At 42.6% G+C, this 22,979-nt stretch overlaps 1 protein-coding gene across 1 annotated transcript in view; it reads right to left on the bottom strand.

The window, feature by feature from the left end:
- The window catches only part of LOC124002298 (interphotoreceptor matrix proteoglycan 1-like), a 40,169-nt gene that overhangs the window by 2,367 nt on the left and 14,823 nt on the right, over positions 1 to 22,979 (bottom strand). The window contains exons 3-16 of the mRNA XM_046309682.1: positions 21,215 to 21,380; positions 21,056 to 21,090; positions 20,188 to 20,228; positions 20,054 to 20,103; positions 19,773 to 19,931; positions 18,572 to 18,645; positions 18,110 to 18,312; positions 16,237 to 18,033; positions 15,567 to 16,111; positions 15,127 to 15,213; positions 1,807 to 2,026; positions 1,084 to 1,295; positions 593 to 778; positions 288 to 477 (exon numbers count right to left, since the gene is read on the bottom strand). Of these exons, the coding sequence (XP_046165638.1) occupies positions 1,114 to 1,295; positions 1,807 to 2,026; positions 15,127 to 15,213; positions 15,567 to 16,111; positions 16,237 to 18,033; positions 18,110 to 18,312; positions 18,572 to 18,645; positions 19,773 to 19,931; positions 20,054 to 20,103; positions 20,188 to 20,228; positions 21,056 to 21,090; positions 21,215 to 21,364 (3,543 nt within the window). The 5' untranslated portion in view covers positions 21,365 to 21,380 and the 3' untranslated portion in view covers positions 288 to 477; positions 593 to 778; positions 1,084 to 1,113. The remainder of the gene's footprint in view (positions 1 to 287; positions 478 to 592; positions 779 to 1,083; positions 1,296 to 1,806; positions 2,027 to 15,126; positions 15,214 to 15,566; positions 16,112 to 16,236; positions 18,034 to 18,109; positions 18,313 to 18,571; positions 18,646 to 19,772; positions 19,932 to 20,053; positions 20,104 to 20,187; positions 20,229 to 21,055; positions 21,091 to 21,214; positions 21,381 to 22,979) is intronic.

Genomic DNA, 22,979 nt, shown 5'->3' with positions numbered 1-22,979 from the left:
AGCCTTTGTTATGTGATCTGTTCTGGAAGTTTTTAAGATGTACCACAGAACCTATGTGAGTACATTACTTCATTAAAGCTTTACTTTTAATCACAAAGAAGCTGTCATTTTTCTTGTTTTGTCAGCCCTGTTCTTACTATAGCCAGGATAGAAGGTTGTTTCTTTTGAATCTAAATGATTATTTGTCATAAGCGGAATTAGTAAACATTAGGTGATGTTTGCATACGGTTTGGATTAGTGGTATTAGTTTGTTTAGAATATGGGGCCAATTGAGCTATACAGATTACCTCAATACTTAGATGTATATTTTCAATAGCGCGAAAAGCTTCTTGCTCTGATGTCTGAGAAGAACCAGCACCACTACTCGAGGGTGCTGGTGTACTTATGCTCGATACTTGAGTCAAGATGCCATCGTCATTTTCAAAAACAGGGTTCACTCTCAATGTGTTCTCAAAGGCATAGGGAGCAATTGTATGCCTATAACACAAAGGAGATAACAAGATCGTAATAACCAAGCTATAAAACAACAACTAGCTATTGTAGCAAAACTCTAAAACAATTAAAAAGGTTATTAAAAAAAAGGCCTGCTTACACCAAAGTCACAGTCTTTCGGTTCCCGAAACATTTCTTGTTTATGAATACCAAGATGCCTATGATGGCACAAACCAAGGTGAGGCTTCCCACGAGGCAGGCTATGAAAATGGCTGGATCTACAGGCAGTGACACCAGCTCATTGCAGCGCACTCCGTGATAGTGCCAGTATTTCCCTACAGGACATCTAAAATGTTCGAGAGAAAACAGGATTAGTGTCAACCCCATTGGCTATAGTTCCTTCTACTACAGTAAAAAAAAAATATATATATATAAAAAAAAAGTATATCTCAATATGTCAAAAATGCCTTTCAGATTCAACAAAGCCCTAGGGCACGTGTTGGAGCATTGTTGAATCCAAAGAGCTCTTGAAGAATTTCATATATATTTTTTTCGTGCAAGACAACATCAAGAAGAGCTACGTTGCTAGTGTTTCAGTTGGTGGAAAGTGAGGACCGTAGCTTTCTGTTTGGCCGGTTAGCTCGTGGCTACCTGCAGGTGGCTCCATGACCCTGGATGATGTCACAAAGGCCCCCCGTTGAAGCAGTATTCTTCCTCCAAGTTACAAATGCTCTGGCAGGGCAGACCGTCCGTAGTGCTGTAGCCAGGGTCACACAAACACTCAGCCTCCTGGGTCCAACTGTTTACCACACATTGGGAGAACTCATTGCAGGCCAAGAACTTGCAGGGATCTGCTTGGTCAGCTGAAATGAGCAAGAGGATAATTCATTAGCATTAATGAAATGCTGTTCACCTCTCTCTCTCCCCGATTTGTTCCTTCATTGTCCTCGCATATGCAAAGGACAAATGGTCCTATGTTATCGGAGATCCTTGGGATGTCCATACCCCACATTGAAGATGAAATGAAACGGTTAAGGTTAGGGGTTAGGGTAGGAACGTCCCAAGGATCCCGGATAGCACTGACCAAGGAGAAACTGGAGGGCACGTTGATTGATGTGAATAAAGGTGTCTGTTTTAAATAAGGTGCAGGTAATGAGGTTTTTGCCAGGGAAGTGCTTGTGAGACTAGAGAGTAATGATTTTTGACATCATCTGCAGAGGACAACGCAGTTATGATGCTGCGGAATTCTTTTGGCCTTTCCAGATTGAGCATTCTAGAAGTATATTTAATCCTCCGGGCCCCCATCATTTAGATAGGAGCTGTTTCTGTCTATGACAGTGAGAACATTCTGAGGCCAATATAGAGATTGCTTACCAGGTTCTATGTCCAGGTAGCGACTGTCAATCTCAATGTCTAGTCGTTTGGATGCAGCGTTGCAGAAGTCTTCTAGCACACAGTGAACGGCCTGTGTCAGGTTATGTGGCACATCTTTTTCTACTTTCATCTTGCTGTTCACCACAACACTACCATTCCTGAAGTTGAGGATTTCCAATTGCTTAAATCCTGTCAAATTAGATTGCAGATATGGGAGAAGCTGGAAAAGAGGGGAGATTAACTAAATGAATGGGTATAGAGCACACATTTGATGCTTCAGCACTTCCCTTTCATTCACATGTGGGATTCCACTCTCACGGTAATTTGACTAGTAATTCTGTTGACATTCAAAACTATCTGATTTGATTCGCTTTTAGCTTTAAGGAGGAAATGGTATTGGTTGGCATGGTAGTCCTCAAAACATCATTATGGCAAACACCATTTAAATTAGAAAACTATGTAATGGCCATTGTTATGGTAATTTGGGACAGAGTATGCCAATTTGGCATACAGTATTTTACATGAAAGTAATCTTAAAAGCATCACCAATGCCATCCCCATGAAGGACTAGTGAATTAATATGGGTAAAATAATTCAAATGAAGAGATTTGAATTCAAGTGAATGTTTTATCCCATATTTCTCTCTCTTCTCACTATGAGTTTGGAGTCATTTAAACAGAAGTGCATATTTTTATACTGCTAAAATGTATGCATACATAATCTCATTCATCACAATAAAACCGTGCAAATTACAGGCTTGAAATGATCAACATTACTAAATGTAGCACAAAACTATGCATTAGTTAGTATCCCTTCTGTAAGAAGTTAGTTAGTTCCAAATTAAAAGAGAAAAGGTTCAAATGTAAGAAACCGATAAGGCCAGGCCATTGAGACCTGTACGACGACAAATCTGTCAACAAAAATCTGTCCATGAAACAAATACAAAAACCAACAATACAACCGTTTTCAAATCCACCAGAACAATCTTCAAATCTGTCAAATTCTCTATTCTAGCCATATCTATGGCATCTCTCCATTTACTGAGTCCATTGAAAGTTTCTGATTGGCAATTATAAAAATGACCTTGACTGCCAGCAAGAATAATAGACTGAGCATCACTATTATAGCTGCTCGCTCGTCTTCAATAGTAAGGTACCTGCATTTAGACAAGCGAGAACTACAGGAAAACCAAATACTGTGAGAAGGAAACATGATGGTGCTTTAACGCAGCTGTTCAATGCCTGTATACCAAGAGTTAAGAGGCATTATGGAGCTGTATCTGATTGGGTTACTTCACTTATCACCAGGGCCAGGTCACTATGGCTGAGTCTACACAGGCAGCCCAATTCTGATCTTTTTTATCTCACTAATTTGTCTTTTGACCAATCAGATCAGCTCTGAAAAAGATCTGATGTGAAAAGATATGATGTGATTGGTCAAAAGACCAATTAATGTGAAAAAAATATCAGAATTGGGCTGCCTGTCTAAACACAGCCTATGGGCCTCATACAACCTCATTCACCTCGCAGAGCACCATGCTCCATACTGTAGTAAGGCCCCCAGCAAACGTGCTGCTAGCAGGGGTATTGCTTAGGTACATCCATGTGCCTCAGCATTTCAAATCCAACAAGTTCGCAATCCTCACTGTTGCTGTAGTCTTAACGCCCTGCTTTGCACAAACTAGGTGCGTATAGCAATAACCTTTCAATGTTCATTTGAGTAAATAACATAATACTTTTTTACAGTACATTATGTCATCAAAATACAGTTTTTCTTAGTATTGAGTTCATTAAATTGTGTACACAAACTTCCAGGATGCATGACAAACTCGCTTAAACTTGTCTAGATGTTACACGTGTATCTACTGGTTCTTTTTTGCATGTCCTGGTGAAACCACCCTACCGTATTCTCAATTATTGAAAATGTTTTGCAGTTAACATTTTCTAATGAAACAAATGGGTAATATTTTTTAAATGAAGTTACTTAAACCTCCATTTCCAATGTTAATGGTTGCTATACAAACCAGTAGAGACAGGAGTAAAATAAGTAGTATGACAACGGGGGCTCTAGGATACATCACAAATGGGGTACGACGTTTAACAGAAATGGATGTTTCGTTTAAATGGGCCTGAACTGGAACTACCTAATGAAATTAGTCAGAACTTGCCATAACTGGCATTTACATTGCCTGACCAAGTGTTGCTTTCTATTGAAATAATTCAAACATTTGTTGACCTTTGTCTTGCTAGCCCATTTAAAGGACAGTTAAGCTATTATGAAAACATACAGTAGTAACTATACTTACAAAAACTATTGTGAATACTTACCAATTCAAACTTCTGACCACATTCGTTTTTGGCAGAAAACATTCTTTTTGCAGAATAATTGGACACACTGGTTAATGTTGAATCCCTGGTTTGGGCAACCACTTAAAATTGGAGATGTATGGATGTTTTTATTAGATATGAAGCAGATTAAAATTACAAGACGTCTGGTTAACTTTATCTGATGCAGCTGTGTAACTCTAACCTTTTAACTAACCTTTTTATCAAATTATAAAATAACTTTATAGTGAATTAACTGACTTGCCTAGTTAAATTGAATGAAATATTCTAAAAGTAATGCCGCACAATTTTCTAATAGATAAATCCAGGAATTGTCATGCATTTTGTCCTGCACCGCAACATTGCAATGCATGTTGCCTAATCTGGGACCACCCTAATCTGGTGGTCCCAGCGCGCACGACCCACGTGGAGTTCCAGGTCTCCGGTAGCCTCTGGAACTGCCAATCTGCGGTCAACAAGGCAGAGTTCATCTCAGCCTATGCCTCCCTCCAGTCCCTCGACTTCTTGGCACTGACGGAAACATGGATCACCACAGACAACACTGCTACTCCTACTGCTCTCTCTTCGTCCGCCCACGTGTTCTCGCACACCCCGAGAGCTTCTGGTCAGCGGGGTGGTGGCACCGGGATCCTCATCTCTCCCAAGTGGTCATTCTCTCTTTCTCCCCTTACCCATCTGTCTATCGCCTCCTTTGAATTCCATGCTGTCACAGTTACCAGCCCTTTCAAGCTTAACATCCTTATCATTTATCGCCCTCCAGGTTCCCTCGGAGAGTTCATCAATGAGCTTGATGCCTTGATAAGCTCCTTTCCTGAGGACGGCTCACCTCTCACAGTTCTGGGCGACTTTAACCTCCCCACGTCTACCTTTGACTCATTCCTCTCTGCCTCCTTCTTTCCACTCCTCTCCTCTTTTGACCTCACCCTCTCACCTTCCCCCTACTCACAAGGCAGGCAATACGCTCGACCTCATCTTTACTAGATGCTGTTCTTCCACTAACCTCATTGCAACTCCCCTCCAAGTCTCCGACCACTACCTTATATCCTTTTCCCTCTCGCTCTCATCCAACACTTCCCACACTGCCCCTACTCGGATGGTATCGCGCCGTCACAACCTTCGCTCTCTCTCCCCCGCTACTCTCTCCTCTTCCATCCTATCATCTCTTCCCTCTGCTCAAACCTTCTCCAACCTATCTCCTGTTTCTGCCTCCTCAACCCTCCTCTCCTCCCTTTCTGCATCCTTTGACTCTCTATGTCCCCTATCCTCCAGGCCGGCTCGGTCCTCCCCTCCCGCTCCGTGGCTCGACGACTCATTGCGAGCTCACAGAACAGGGCTCCGGGCAGCCGAGCGGAAATGGAGGAAAACTCGCCTCCCTGCGAACCTGGCTTCCTTTCACTCCCTCCTCTCTACAATTTCCTCCTCTGTCTCTGCTGCTAAAGCCACTTTCTACCACGCTAAATTCCAAGCATCTGCCTCTAACCCTAGGAAGCTCTTTGCCACCTTCTCCTCCCTCCTGAATCCTCCTCCCCCTCCCCCCCTCCTCCCTCTCTGCAGATGACTTCGTCAACCATTTTGAAAAGAAGGTTGACGACATCCGATCCTCGTTTGCTAAGTCAAACGACACCGCTGGTTCTGCTCACACTGCCCTACCCTGTGCTCTGACCTCTTTCTCCCCTCTCTCTCCAGATGAAATCTCGCGTCTTGTGACGGCCGGCCGCCCAACAACCTGCCCGCTTGACCCTATCCCCTCCTCTCTTCTCCAGACCATTTCCGGAGACCTTCTCCCTTACCTCACCTCGCTCATCAACTCATCCCTGACCGCTGGCTACGTCCCTTCCGTCTTCAAGAGAGCGAGAGTTGCACCCCTTCTGAAAAAACCTACACTCGATCCCTCCGATGTCAACAATTACAGACCAATATCCCTTCTTTCTTTTCTCTCCAAAACTCTTGAACGTGCCGTCCTTGGCCAGCTCTCCCGCTATCTCTCTCTGAATGACCTTCTTGATCCAAATCAGTCAGGTTTCAAGACTAGTCATTCAACTGAGACTGCTCTCCTCTGTATCACGGAGGCGCTCCGCACTGCTAAAGCTAACTCTCTCTCCTCTGCTCTCATCCTTCTAGATCTATCGGCTGCCTTCGATACTGTGAACCATCAGATCCTCCTCTCCACCCTCTCCGAGTTGGGCATCTCCGGCGCGGCCCACGCTTGGATTGCGTCCTACCTGACAGGTCGCTCCTACCAGGTGGCGTGGCGAGAATCTGTCTCCTCACCACGCGCTCTCACCACTGGTGTCCCCCAGGGCTCTGTTCTAGGCCCTCTCCTATTCTCGCTATACACCAAGTCACTTGGCTCTGTCATAACCTCACATGGTCTCTCCTATCATTGCTATGCAGACGACACACAACTAATCTTCTCCTTTCCCCCTTCTGATGACCAGGTGGCGAATCGTATCTCTGCATGTCTGGCAGACATATCAGTGTGGATGACGGATCACCACCTCAAGCTGAACCTCGGCAAGACGGAGCTGCTCTTCCTCCCGGGGAAGGACTGCCCGTTCCATGATCTCGCCATCACGGTTGACAACTCCATTGTGTCCTCCTCCCAGAGCGCTAAGAACCTTGGCGTGATCCTGGACAACACCCTGTCGTTCTCAACCAACATCAAGGCGGTGGCCCGTTCCTGTAGGTTCATGCTCTACAACATCCGCAGAGTACGACCCTGCCTCACACAGGAAGCGGCGCAGGTCCTAATCCAGGCACTTGTCATCTCCCGTCTGGATTACTGCAACTCGCTGTTGGCTGGGCTCCCTGCCTGTGCCATTAAACCCCTTCAACTCATTCAGAACGCCGCAGCCCGTCTGGTGTTCAACCTTCCCAAGTTCTCTCACGTCACCCCGCTCCTCCGTTCCCTCCACTGGCTTCCAGTTGAAGCTCGCATCCGCTACAAGACCATGGTGCTTGCCTACGGAGCTGTGAGGGGAACGGCACCTCAGTACCTCCAGGCTCTGATCAGGCCCTACACCCAAACAAGGGCACTGCGTTCATCCACCTCTGGCCTGCTCGCCTCCCTAACACTGAGGAAGTACAGCTCCCGCTCAGCCCAGTCAAAACTGTTCGCTGCTCTGGCCCCCCAATGGTGGAACAAACTCCCTCACAACGCCAGGACAGCGGAGTCAATCACCACCTTCCGGAGACACCTGAAACCCCACCTCTTTAAGGAATACCTAGGATAGGATAAGTAATCCCTCTCACCCCCCTTTAAGATTTAGATGCACTATTGTAAAGTGACTGTTCCACTGGATGTCATAAGGTGAATGCACCAATTTGTAAGTCGCTCTGGATAAGAGCGTCTGCTAAATGACTTAAATGTAATGTAATGTAAATGCATTAAATGCATAGTAGAAAGTTATTCTGACACAAGTTTGTTCTATAGTATTCCAAACTTTTGTGCTGTGAATTTCGCTACACCTGCAATAACATCTGCTAATCATGTGTATATGACCAATACAATTTGATTTGGTTTTATTTTGAATTAGTATGAGCTGACAGGCTTATGTTTTTATGTATTTTATATCACAATATCAAGGAAATCTTACATAAACAACATGTTCCATTTCAAGACTGCACCAGTAGATTTCTGCCCTCCAGTACTCTCGCTTCCGTTCTACTCTGCAGTGTCTGGATCCCTGTTAATAAGAGCAGGCAATCCAATTTGTATTGATATCCATCCCATGTTAAAGCCTCTGGACGTTACATAACACAAAGTTAAGGCACTTCTGTGGAATTCAAGAACATTTCCCACTACCAAAGTCAAGCTCAGCCTTAAAACCAAATATAGACGTCGGATGTAGGGCAAGTTGGACGAGATTCATAACATTAGCTGCAATTGCAATTGGTATGAATGCAGATATCTAAAAAAAAACAGTGTTTATCTTCGTTGGGCTTAAGTGATTATGGTTTGTACTTGAGGAGGCAGGGCTGTCCCAAATAGCAATGGTAATGCTGAACGTAAACAATGTGATGACGTACCAATTCCTTACGACCTATTTGTATTGGGAGGAAAGCTTGTTCTCTCTTGTGCTCTTGAACCGATTGTATCACCCATGCTATTAGCTGTAATCCTGCCTATATCCTGTAAAGACGTACCTGAAATCTCATACTGTACATGTACAGATGAAGTCGGAAGTTTACACACATACTTAGGTTGGAGTCATTAAAACTAGTTTTTCAACCACTCCACAAATGTCTTGTTAACAAACTATAGTTTTGGCAGGTCGGTTAGGACATCTACTTTGTGCATGACACAAGTCATTTTTCCAACAATTGTTCACAGACAGACTATTTCACTTATAATTCACTGTATCACAATTCCAGTGGGTCAGAAGTTTACATACACTAAGTTGACTGTGCCTTTAAACAGCTTAGAAAATTCCAGAAAAATATGGCTTTAGAAGCTTCTGATAGGCTATTTGACATAATTTGTGTCAATTGGAGGTGTACTTGAGGATGCATTTCAAGGCCTACCTTCAAACTCAGTGCCTCTATGCTTGACAACATGGGAAAATCTAAAGAAATCAGCCTCAGAACAAGTCTGGTTAGTCCTTGGGAGCCATTTCCAAACGCCTGAAGGTACCACGTTCATCTGTATAAACAATAGTACACAAGTATAAACCACCATGGGACCATGCAGCCGTCATACCGCTCAGGAAGGAGACACTTTCTGTCTCCAAGAGATTAACGTACTTTGGTGTGAAAAGTGCAAATCAATCCCAGAACAACAGCTAAGGACCTTGTAAAGATGCTGGAGGAAACAGGTACTAAAGTATCTATATCCACAGTAAAGCGAGTCCTATACCGATATAACCTGAAATGCCGCTCAGCAAGGAAGAAGCCACTGCTCCAAAACCGCCATAAAAAAGCCAGACTACGGTTTGCAACTGCACATGGGGACAAAGATCGTACTTTTTGGAGAAATGTCTCTGGTTTGATTAAACAAAAATAGAACTGTTTGGCCATAATGACCATCATTATGTTTGGAGGAAAAAGGGGGATGCTTGCAAGCCGAAGAACACTGTGAAGCACAGGGGGTGGCAGCATCATGTTGTGGGGGTGCTTTGCTGCAGGAGGGACTGGTGCACTTCACAAAATAGATGTTATCATGAGGCAGGAAAATGATGTGGATATATTGAAGCAACATTTCAAGACATCAGTCAGGAAGTTAAAGCTTGGTCGCAAATGGGTCTTCCAAATGGACAATGACCCCAAGCATACTTCCAAAGTTGTGGCAAAATGGCTTAAGGACAACAAAGTCATGGTATTACAGTGGACATCACAAAGCCCTGACCTTAATCCTATAGAAAATGTGGCAGAAAATGGGCAGAACTGAAAAAGCGTGTGCGAGCAAGGAGGCCTACAAACCTGACTCAGTTACACCAGCTCTGTCAGGAGGAATGGGCCAAAATACACCCAACTTATTGTGGAAAGCTTGTGGAAGGCTACCCGAAACGTTTGACCCAATTTAAATTATTTAAAGAGAATGCTACCAAATACTAATTGAGTGTATGTAAACTTCTGACCCACTTGGAATGTGATGAAAGAAATAGAAGCTGAACTAAATCATTTTCTCTACTATTATTCCGACATGTCACATTCTTACAGTAAAGTGGTGATCCTGACTGACCTAAGACAAATAATTTTTACTAGGATTAAATGTCAGAAATGGTGAAAAACTGAGTTAAATGCATTTGGCTAAGGTGTATGAAAACTTCTGACTTCAACCGTATATTCGTGCACACAAAAACACAATTGACTTATGTTGAACTAGGCTGATTGAGACCACTAAAAAATAATCTTGTAAAATGTGTGTGGTGCGTGTGCTAACCAGCATTACCTAAAGGCTCTTACTCAGTGATAAACCCCCTGAAGGTAACATTGTCTATAGTAGTCTATTGGGTTCTATGATTCAGACCAACCCGGGGATGTCCACATACAATTAGCAATGAGGGAGTTTAGCGAGTCTCACCCCACAACTGTACAAAATACTTTCCTGCTTTAGCAATATCAACAACTTATTTAGTTTACCCACTTCTACAGTCCTACTCACACACGCGGACACATAAGTAGCCAACATATGAAAATAATATTTTAATATGGCTTACCCAAAATTACCAAACATTCCTTTACCACAATGCCTCTTTCAAATGTATGTAGCAAGCTAAAGCAAGCATGCACACTAGTCAGAATTTAATACAAACATTGTGATGCATATTGAGAACAAAAGGCTACAGAGCACAAGATCAAAATTATTCCAAGCACATATCTAAGCTGTCCACAATAGTTGGATGTTCGTAAAAAAAAAACAATGGATGTAAATAATAGTCTCACTGTTGTTTTTAAAGACTTAAACCTGGATATTGATAACAACATATTATCTATCGTCTTCTTGCGTAAGTGATAAGAGAGCACACACTGCTGCCCATATGGACATAATGCCACCCATATGGACATAATGCTACCATATGGACATAATGCCACCCATATGAACATAATGCCACCCATATGGACATAATGCCACCCATATGGCCATAATGCCACCCATATGAACATAATGTCACCCATATGGACATAATGCCACCCATATGGACATAATGCCACCCGCATTGACATACTGCTACCCGTATGGACATACTGCTACCCGTATGGACATAATGCCACCCATATGGACATAATGCTACCCATATGAACATAATGCCACCCATATGGACATAATGCCACCCGCATGGACATACTGCCACCCGTATGGACATACTGCTACCCGTATGGACATACTGCTACCCGTATGGACATACTGCTACCCGTATGGACATACTGCTGCCCGTATGGACATACTGCTACCCGTATGGACATAATGCTGCCCATATGGACATAATGCCGCCCATATGGACATACTGCTGCCCATATGGACATACTGCCGCCCGTATGGACATACTGCTACCCGTATGGACATAATGCTGCCCATATGGACATAATGCTGCCAATATGGACATAATGCTGCCCATATGGACATAATGCTGCCCATATGGACATACAGGGCAATCGGAAAGTATTCAGACCTCTTGACTTTTTCCACGTTTTGTTACGCTACAGCCTTGTTCTAAAATGTATAAAATAATGTTATTTTCCTCATCAGTCTACACACAATACTCCATAATAGCAAAAACAGGTTTTTAGAAATGTTTGCAAATGTATTACAAATAAAGGACAGAAATAGCTTATTTACATAAGTATTCAGACCCTTTGCAATGAGACTCGAAATTGTGATCAGGTCCTGTTTCCATTGATCATCCTTGAGATGTTTCTACAATGGATTGGAATCCACCTGTGGTAAATTAAATTGATTGGACATGATTTGGAAAGACGCACACCTGTCTATGTAAGGCCGAACAGTTGACATTGCATGTCAGAACAAAAAACAATCCATGAGGTCGAAGGAATTGTCCGTAGAGCTCCGAGACAGGATTATGTAGAGGCACAGATCTAGGGAAGTTTTACTAAAAAACGTCTGCAGTGGGCCTCCCAGGTGGCACAGTGGCACCACCAGAGACTCTGGGTTCGCGCTCAGGCTCTGTCGTAACCGGACGCGACCGGGAGGTCCATGGGGCAACGCACAATTTGCATAGCGTCGTCTGGGTTAGGGAGGGCTTGGCCGGTAGGGATGTCTTGTCTCATCGCGCACCAGCGACTCCTGTGGCGGGCCGGGTGCAGTGCGCGCCAGCCAATGTTGCCAGGTGCACAGTGTTTCCTCCGACACATTGGTGCGGCTGGCTTCCGGGTTGGATGCGCGCTGTGTTAAGAAGCAGTGCGGCTTGGTTGGGTTGTGTATTGGAGGACGCATGACTTTCAACCTTCGTCTCTCCCGAGCCCATACGGGAGTTGTAGCGATGAGACTAGATAGTAGCTACTAACAATTGGATACCACGAAATTGGGGAGAAGAAGGGGGTAAAAATTCAACAACAACAAAAAATGTCTGCAGCTTTGAAGGTCCCCAAGAACACAGTGGCCTCCATCATTCTTAAATTGAATAAGTTTGGAACCACCAAGACTCTTCCTAGAACTCTAGAGCTCTGTCAGAGTGACCATCGGGTTCTTGGTCACCTCCCTGACCAAGGCCCTTCTCCCCCAGTTTGGCAGGTTAACCTTCTCCCCAGTCGGAGGCCCTGTGCGCTCTAGAAACGGGTGGCCAAACTGAGCAATTGGGGGAGAAGGTCCTTGGTCAGGGATGTGACCAAGAACCCGATGGTCACTCTGATGGTCACTCTGACAGAGCTCTAGAGTTTCTCTGTGGAGATGGGAGAAACTTCCAGAAGGACAACCATCTCTGCAGCATTCTACCAATCAGGCCTTTATGGTAGAGTTGCTAGACGGAAGCCACGCCTCAGTAAAAGACACATGACAGCCTGCTTGGAGTTGACCAAAATGCACCTAAAGTACTCTCAGACAATGAGAAACAAGATTGAACTATTTGGCCAGAATGGTGCTAGGAAACCTAGCACCATCCCAACGGTGAACCATAGTTGTGGCAGCATCATGCTGTGGGGATGTTTTGGGGGGAGGTTTTTCAGCTGCAGGGACTGGGAGACTAGTCAGTATCGAGGGAAAGATGAACAAAGTACAGAGAGATCCTTGATGAAAATCCGTTTCTAGAGGGCACAGGGCCTCCGACTGCGGAGAAGGTTAACCTTCCAACAAGACAACGACCTTAAGCAAACAGCCAAGACAACACAGGAGTGGCTTCTGGACAGATCTCTGAATGTCCTTGAATGGCCCAGCCAGAGTGCGGACTTGAACCCAATCAAACATCTCTGAAGAGACATGAAAATAGCTCTGCAGCGATTCTCCCTATCCAACTTGACAGAACTTGAGAGGATCTTCAGAAAATAATGGGAGAAAATCCCCAAATACAGGTGTGTCAAGCTTGCAACGTCATACCCAAGAAGACTTGAGGCTGTTATCGCTGCCAAAGGTGCTTCAATAAAGTACTGAGTAAAGGGTCTGAATACTTATGTAAATGTAATATTTCCATTTTTTTTAATACATTTGCAAAAAATTCTAAAAACTGTTTTTGCTTTGTCATTATGTGGTATTGTGTGTAGATTGATGAGTGATTTTTTTTTAATGCATTTCAGAATAAGGCTGTAACGTAACAAAATGTGTAAAAAGTCAAGGGGTCTGAAAACTTTACAAATGCACTGTATACCTATACACCATTTCATACCTGAAACAGCCATTCTTAGCTTTCTTCACCTTATTAAACTTTGGCAAATCTTGGTGGACAGACTTACAAATTCTATACACATCCGTAGACGTGGTTTATTATGAACAAACCTCATTGCCATTAGCTTTTATCACCATATGAGACCCAGATAAACCAAAACTTGAGCCGAATGCACAGAATTAAGGCAAATGTCACTGTCTTAGACAAAACCAACAACATAGAACAAAAAAATTGTTGAAAGACTCAGACGAACAGACATGAAAGAAATCGTTATATTGTTACATTGATTACTAAAAGTACATTTCAGAAACTGCAGGTACAGTACCAGTCAAATGTTTGGACACACCTACTCATTCAAGGGTTTTTCTTTATTTTTACTATTTTCTACATTGTAGAATAATAGTGAAGACATGTGTACTGGGTCATTGTCCTGTTGAAAAACAAATGATAGTCCCAGAAAGCGCAAACCAGATGGGATGGCGTATCCCTGCAGAATGCTGTGGTAGCCATACTGGTTAAGTGTGCCTTTAATTCTTAATAAATTACAGACAGTGTAACTAGCAAATCACCATCATACCTCCTCCTCCTTGCTTTATGGTGGGAACCACAAATGCGGAGATCATCCGTTCACCTACTCTGCGTCTCACAAAGACACGGCGGTTGTAACCAAAAATCTCACATTTGGATTTCCACAGGTCTAATGTCCATTGTTCGTGTTTCTTGGCTATAGCAAGTCTCTTCTTATTATTGGTGTCCTTGAGTAGTGGTTTCTTTGCAGCAACTCCACCATAAAGCCCTGATTCACGCAGTCTCCTCTGAACAGTTGCTGTTTTGATGTGTCTGTTACTTGAACTCTGTGAAGCATTTATTTGGTCTGCAATATGAGGTGCAGTTAACTCTAATGTAATTCTGGGTCTTCTTTTCCTGTGGCTGTCCTAATGATAGCTAGTTTCATCATAGCTGATAGCTAGTTTCATCATAGCGCTTGATGGTTTTTTCAACTGCACTTGAAGAAACTTTCAAAGTTCTTGACATTTTCCACATTGACTGACCTTCATGTCGTTATAATGGTCTGTCATTTTTCTTAACTTATTTGAGCTGTTCTTGCCGTAATATGGACTTGGTCTTTTACCAACTAAGGCTATCTTCTGTATACCACCCCTACCTTGTCACAACACAACTGATTGGCTCAAACACATTAAGAAGGAAAGACATTCCACAAATTAATATTTAACAAGACCCACCTGTTTATTGAAATGCATTCCAGGTGACTAGCTCATGAAGCTGGTTGAGAAAATGCCAAGACTTTGCATAGTTGTCATCAAGGCAAAGGGTCGCTATATATAGATTTGTTTAACGCTTGTTTGGTTACTACATGATTCCATAAGTGTTATTTTATAGTGTTGATGTCTTCACTGTTATTCTACAATGTAGAAAATAATAAATATAAAGAAGAGAGTTAGTGTTTCCAAACTTTTGACTGGTACTGTATGTATCATTTAGCCAAACACTGTTGACAAATGAGTGATTGTAGAGATGTTAATTTTTGTCAAGTGCTACTCACAGGCAAATGTTAGTCAATGAAAGCAAATTCTAAGATAGATTCTAATACATGTTTGAGATATGTACAGAACATTTAGAAAATAAATAGGCCATGCTCTCTCTGAGACATGAAAGAAATAGTTCCAATATGGAAATACCGGTATTGAAGCTAACGTCCTCTGTCTCCCAGTCCCAGATTTACTGGCTCCAGGATTTGGCGAGTCTCTGGGCTCAGAGAACTGGTTCTAAGTAAAACAAAATGTAGCCAGTTTTTTATATGGACAGGTCTTCTGATGAACTCTGAGAACTCTCCCCAAATGTACTTGGCTGTTAACATATAGCACCAGTATGGTTTAATTCATTAATTAATTCATTAATTAATGTAAACAGGCTTACATCATCACTTGTCTAGTTTAAAAAATAGCCCCTACTCACTTGGGGCTACTTAAATGTTCACTTCACTTCAAACATCCAACCATTGCTTAATGTACAATTAGCTTATCAAACAGTTTGAAACAAGAGCTTGCAGCTAAAAATACAGGTATGACAACAAGGCATGCAGAGAGATAATATCGAGCACAAATATGTGTTTACCTACCAGCTGAAGAAAGGTATTCTCCAATGACCTGTACTCGGGAGAGCTTTTGTTGAACAGGTCCTCTGAAAACATCATGTTAGTGACTCGCAAACTAAAGAACACCACCATTTCTTTGGCTTTTCCAGTACTGGCCATTAAAGGAGTGTTCATGTGTGTGAATGCTGGGGGTGCGGAGGACTCAAATGGGCCTTCTAATCCACTGCCAAACTCGTCCAGCGTATTGGCGGCTTCTGTACCGTCCTCTACCTTTTCTACATCCTCCTGTATGTCCGAGTCATTAGAGATATCCACGTCCGTCTCAAGTGGTTCCTCATCTTGGAGAGTGTCCCATCCTTCTGAAGGTCCAGGGGGGAAATTTGCTGAGGGGACTTCCTCAGGTTCTGCTTGGATGACATCATCCTCAGATAAAGGCATGTTTGGTGATTGTGTAACAGTGGTGAATGTTTCGATGGATGTAGGTTCTACGTGTAGAGATGCTGTAGTGGTGATCATTTGATTGTCTCCGTCTGGTTGCTTCTCTAAAGTCACCTCAGTAGTTGTGGGTCCTTTTTAAATAAAATAAAAAATATCAGAAAATGACATACAAATCCATTTCAATCAAAAAGATTGAAATTGAAATCAAAAAATGCTTCCATAAATTTTGCCACTTGGTTTATAAGCAGAACATTACCTTCATCTTCCTTTGGTTCAACAGTTGGGAGGGTCTCCTCAGCATCTTCCTCAGGGGGGAAGAGAGTAATCATTTTGGTGGTAGGCTGTTCTGTAACAGCTGTTCTTGTAACTGGTGGCCAAACCCAAAGGTAGTCCTCTGTCGCATCCACAGTGTTCTCTATATCAATTGTCTGCTCTGTAGCATCCACTAGAGACTGCTCTACCTCAATCGTCTTCTCTGTAGAATCCACTGGAGACTCCTCTACATCAAGCGTCCCGACTGTAGCCTCTACCTCAGATGTATCTTCTTTAACATCCACTGCAGGCTCCTCTACGTCAAGAGTCCCCTCTTTAGCCTTTACCTCAATCGTCTCCTCTGTAATATCCAGTGGCTCCTCTACTGCAATCGTCTCCTCTGTAACATCCACAGCAGGCTCCTCTACCTCAATTGTTTCCTGTGTAACATCCACTGGAGGCTCCTCTACTTTAAACGTCTCCTCTGTAACATCCACTGCAGTCTCCTCTACATCAAGCGTCCTCTCTGTAGCCTCCACCTCAATCGTCTCCTCTGTAACATCCACTGTAGTCTCCTCTACGTCAAGCATCCTCTCTGTAGCCTCTACCTCAATCGTCTCCTCTGTAACATCCACTGCAGTCTCCTCTACATCAAGCGTCCTCTCTGTAGCCTCCACCTCAATCGTCTCCTCTGTAACATCCACTGCAGTCTCCTCTACATCAAGCGTCCTCTCTGTAGCCTCCACCTCAATCGTCTCCTCTGTAACATCCACTGTAGTCTCCTCTACGTCAAGCATCCTCTCTGTAGCCTCTACCTCAATCGTCTCCTCTGTAACATCCACTGTAGTCTCCTCTACGTCAAGCGTCCTCTCTGTTGCCTCTACCTCAATCGTCTCCTCTGTAACATCCACTGCAGGCTCCTCTACCTCAGTCGTCTCCTCTGTAACATCCACTGCAGGCTCCTCTACCTCAGTCGTCTCCTCTGTAACATCCACTGCAGGCTCCTCTACCTCAGTCGTCTCCTCTGTAACATCCACTGCAGGCTCCTCTACCTCAATCGTCTCCTCTGTAACATCCACTGCAGGCTCCTCTACCTCAGTCGTCTCCTCTGTAACATCCATTGCAGGCTCCTCTACCTCAGTCGTCTCCTCTGTAACATCCACTGCAGGCTCCTCTACCTCAATCGTCTCCTCTGTAACATCCACTGCAGGCTCCTCTACCTCAGTCGTCTCCTCTGTAACATCCACTGCAGGCTCCTCTACCTCAGTCGTCTCCTCTGTAACATCCACTGCAGGCTCCTCTACCTCAATCGTCTCATCTGTAACATCCACTGCAGGCTCCTCTACCTCAATCGTCTCCTCTGTAGCCTCTACCTCAGTCGTCTCCTCTGTAACATCCACTGCAGGCTCCTCTACCTCAGTCGTCTCCTCTGTAACATCCACTGCAGGCTCCTCTATCTCAAGCATCTCTTCTGTAGCATCTACCTCAAGCATCTCATCTGTGGCCGCCACTGGAGGCAACTCTACTTCTTCTGAGGGAGGACTCTCAATAAGTTCCTCTTGGGGAGAATTGGGAGTTACTTCAATGGCAGGGGAGGCAGTGGAAGTCTCAGTGAGGAGAACAGTAACTGAGTCACCTAAAGGCACAACAGTGAGTTCCTCGGGAGTGTCTGTAAAATCTTTAAGAAATTCCTCTCCGACAGCAACAGTTGGTAATAAACCTTCAGTGTGCCCAACAACCTCCTCTAGCAAGGTCTCCAAGGTAGTCGCTTCCAACTCATTGCGTAGAGAAACAGTGGGATCTGAAGGGAAAACGTAAAAGTTAGCGTTTCTTCAAAGATTATATCCCAGTTGACCTGAGCTTTAAATGAAGCTTACCAGGTTCAAAACTGAGTGTTTGTATGTCCACGGGCAGGGATGTCTCTCCGCTCAAGGCCTTGGAAACCAGATCCTTCAGTCTGTGCCCGTTTGTGTAAATAACTGTCTCTGTGCCTGGTTCTAGAGTGGTTTTAGATTCTGTGTCAGGGTCTTCTCCATTCGTCTCAAACACCACAGCATAGCGGACTGACACATCATCAGATCTGTCAACAAAGCAGAGCTTATATTAGGGAAATAGTATGTATTTCTGACAGCTTTTATTATCTAAGCATTTTAGCAAATATAGCAAATGCCAAAGTTTGAGGGACCTCTGACTAATGGAACACTGTTTTATTATTCCTTTGCTAATGAGACAGCATTACTCTGCGCAGAGAGTGTGTATGTCTAATGGAGGAGCCTGTTCAATGGAATGAAAGATTTGGCTGACTTGTTAGTACTTTCACAGTTCCTTGAACAACCTACCTAAATTCAACCAACCGAAATCCCAAAACACGAAGATCTTTATACCCAGGAAGTTTGTCAAAAACGTGAACCATCTGTGGAGAAAATACATTTTATGGTTATGTTTAGGTAACACATCTTCCTTCGATTCATGCAGTGTTCTCTCTGGGGCAATAATCATTGTAAGCAAAATAACATCACACGAATGGAAAAGATATAGCCAATACAGAAAAATAACTTTCATTATATTATGGCTCTCTCACTGTAGGATCATCTATGTGCCGTCAACAGTCTTGCATTTTCTTTAGGAATCATTCATGAGCTTTACTTACACTCTTTATCTTTCTGGAGTTACAAATCCAACTCAGTCTTTTGATGTTGCCCAATACACTGCTTGATTTACCCTAAGCTTCTTAAAAATCACAAGCTCATTTGCTCACAAGCTCATTTTGGCCTCCCGAATGTTGCAGTGGTCTAAGACACTCAGTGCTAGAGGCGTCACTACAGACCCTGGTTTTGTTCCAGGCTATATCAAAACCGGCCATGATTGGGAGTCCCATAGGTCGGCGCACAATTTGCCCAGCGTCGTCCGGGTTAGAGTTTGGCTGGGGTAGGCCGTCATTGTAAATAAGAATTTGTTCTCAACTGACTCGCCTAGTTAATTAAAGGTTCATATTAGAGATTCTAGACTAGGAAAAGGCATAAATAGTCATTCACAAATGTTATATGCCTGCAAAATACATTTGCAATCCTTTCGATACTGTTTTTGCTGAAGGAGATTGTGATTATCTCAAATCATTGCTCACGTTTTCCTCTGTGCCTATGAAAATCAATATGCAATGAGGCTTCTTAAGGATTGTCCCACACAAGGCATACCTAATTATGTGGCCAACAATCAGTTATTCAATAAAAAAAAGTATTACCTTAAGAATGTGATTTAAAAAATAAGAAAATAATCCTTTAGATTCAAATTCTTACATGTGTGAATGTCTTAGTAATTTATCACACCAGGTTTCAAACCTGAGTCATCTGGGGGACTCAATACCTATGTTAGCCCATTGAGTTAAAGCCTAGGCATTGGCTCTGGGAGCTAAAATGAGTCAACAGGCCTCAGTCAAGTTTAGTCATTGTGTAGTTCACTAAACCCATCTCTGCAATAAAGGCTTATGTACTTGTTCATACTTAAGACTTTTCAAGAACATTTCCTCCCTGTTTGCCTCACCGTATCGTGGAGATTGCGTGTGATGTCATGGTACTGGGGAGCTGCAGGGTCTCTCAGAAGAAGTTCACTGTAGCCAGGGTCAGCTATGGTGACACTGAACTCCACTATCTGCTCCTCAATAACCACCTCATCTGGTACAATGTTTGGAATCTCTGTTATCTGTGGAAAACAAAAGCAGCATTGCATTGTCATTTTCAACGGCCATCATTGAAACCATCAGCATTCATTGAAGACTATAAAGCCAAGGCAAGGTAGCTCTCAGAAAATATGCTTTAACTTACGTCCCCTGCTTCATTCGGAATGCTAAACAGTTCTGAGGGAGTTTTCGAGCCTACAAAGAAAGCATTGTGCATTAATTCCAGAATGTTGTATTATTACATTTAACACACTGTATGGATGAATGTGGAGTACTTACATTTCTCAATCTCAGTTCCTCCAGCTGTTGGTACTTCACCACTGGAAATCAAGAATAGATATTTTACAACATTTACAATCAAACTGAAATGTACAAAAGGTCAAAAGGGGGTTTCTTGCTCTCTAGGCCTTGGTCCAGAATCCTACCATGATAATCCTGTCACCCAAGTTGTTTGGGCTGAGATGCACAGAGAAGGTGGGTCAGGTCAGAGTTGTATGTCAACTCAGGCCACCAGATGTACAGGCTCCAGGCAGTTTAGAGAGCTGAGGAGGGTTATTTGAGTTTACCTGTTTTTGCCTTCTACCAATTAAATCAAATCAAATTGTATTTGTCACTTGCGCCAAATGCAACAAGTATAGATAGACCTTACCGTGAAATGCTTACTTACAAACCCTAAACCAACAATGTTGAGTTTTGTTTTTAAGTAAAAAAATATTTGAAAAATATATATAAAAAAATAAAACCATATAAATAAAAATAACACAATAAAATAACAATAATTATCCTTGCCGCAACAATGAGTTTTTTTGGTCATGATTACTTTTTACAACTATAATTTAAACCTTTCTGAACAAATGTTTAGAGAAGCTTGTCTAGTCTCTGGAGATTGCTGGCATTTTAGAACTTTGTAGTGAAATCTAAAATAACAATGGGGTATGAAACATTGATTTTAAATGTTTTTAACATCTATTTTGTTTTCGAACACCATATTAAATTAGAATACAATTGATAAAAAAAGGTAGTCAGTTGAAAATTCATGCCGGAAGGGTGTTGAGCATTAGTTTGAATTAAACATTGTAAGGCCTACTTTTTGTGATATCTCTAAATAACATCTCACATTTCTCCAACCTTTTCTCTACCTACCTACCTTTCTTTATGGATCTTCTCCTGTTCAGCAACTCTCTAAAAAACAAACCGACACCCACATTTTAAATATAGAATAACATATCTCCATCACAGTTATTATCTCTCAATGCTACTCTTGTTACTATGATGCATGGGAATGCATGAAGGTTTTAGGACTCACTCTGGCCACCATGTCGATGTGTTCCTGGGTACTACTGAAGTTCCTGGCCACCTCATCCAGACAGAGAGAGCCATGCTGGCAGGCGTAGGTCCAGTGTTTGTACTCCTCGGAGTTAGGAACCCTGTCCAAAAGATACGGAAGGCCTCCCATATCGCTTCCTGACAAACTAAAAGTATAGTCAAACATATCAGAACAGCTGAATAAAGACCTGTATGAGAACAATTCTTATCATGTACACTAAATGGCAAGTCAATATTTCGCATCTCATTATCATATACGTGTAAGGCGAGACTCAACAATGGAATCATTATGGCCTAGGTTTGGGCAAACTATTTTGTCACATGCCGTTAATATGATTGAACAGCTTTGAATAATGTATCAGTTAAATGTCACCTCATAATGTGGGAATTAAATGTACTCGTCCCTAATGGTCTGGAATGTTTGAAACGTGAATCACAAAAAGCCCTAAAGCTTTTGTTGTGGCAGGGCTTTTGGGGCGGCAGGGTAGCCTAGTGGTTAGAGCGTTGGACTAGAAACCGAAAGGTTGTAAGTTCGAATCCCCAAGCTGACAAGGTACAAATCTGTCGTTCTGCCCCTGAACAGGCATTTAACCCACTAGGCCGAATTTGTTCTTAACTGACTTGCCTAGTAAAATAAAGGTTAAAAATGTATGTTATGAGGAGCAACAATCACTTGAATTATCAAATATGTTTATGCCTTTGAGACATTCTCTTGCATTTTCATTTCATAAAGTGAAGTTATTATTTCCATGGGATATTCACTGTTTGAATACCCTCACCTCAATGTCACTCCATCCCTGAATTTAGCCAGTCACTCAACAGAATCTATGCATGAAATCTGCAAATGCATGACTTTCCGAGGGCTTATGAGAGGATTTAAGTGAACATCTACAGTACCAGTCAAAAGTTTGGAAACACCAACTCATTCAAGGGTTTTTCTTTATTTTTACTAATCTCTACATAGTAGAATAGTAGTGAAGACATTAAAACTACGTAATAACACATATGGAATCATGTAGTAACTAAAAAAGGGTTAAACAAATCTAAATATATTTTACATTTCAGATTCTTCAAAGCAGCTTTGCACACTCTTGGCATTCTCTCAACCAGCTTTATGAGGAATGTTTTTCCAACCATCTTAAATAGTTCCCGCATATGCTGAGCACTTGTTGAAAGTGTTCAAGTGTGCCTTGAATTCTAAATTCTAAATAAATCACTGACAGTATCACCAGCAAAGCACCACCACACCATCACAACTCCTCCTCCATGCTTCACGGTGGAAACCACACATGGGGAGATCATCAGTTCATTGTGTCTCACAAAGACACGGCGGTTGGAACCAAATATCTCAAATTTGGACTCATCAGACCAAAGGACAGATTTCCACAGATCGAAGGTTCATTGCTTTTGTTTCTTGGCTCTAGCAAGTCTCTTCTTGTTATTGGTGTCCTTTAGTAGTGGTTTCTTTGCAGCAATTCGACCATGAAGGCCTGATTCACAGTCTCCTCTGAAAAGTTGATATTGAGATGTGTCTGTAACTTGAACTCTGTGAAGAACTTATTTGGGCTGTAATCTGAGGTGCAGTTAACTCAATAAATGTTTATGCACACTAGGTAAGACCCTTGTGCACTAGGTAAGACCGGCCATCCCCTATTTTGGTTAGTGCGCCAGGTGGTGCTAAAGGTTAGGTTAGAAGTGGGAAGGCAGGCAAGGTAGGAGAGGGGATTCCTTAACTTTTACTTTCT

Source organism: Oncorhynchus gorbuscha, linkage group LG17 (genome assembly GCF_021184085.1).
Source record: "Oncorhynchus gorbuscha isolate QuinsamMale2020 ecotype Even-year linkage group LG17, OgorEven_v1.0, whole genome shotgun sequence".
Taxonomy (NCBI): Eukaryota; Metazoa; Chordata; class Actinopteri; order Salmoniformes; family Salmonidae; genus Oncorhynchus; species Oncorhynchus gorbuscha.
The sequence above is the reverse complement of the archived record's forward strand: the minus strand, read 5'-3'. Positions and strand labels throughout refer to the sequence as shown.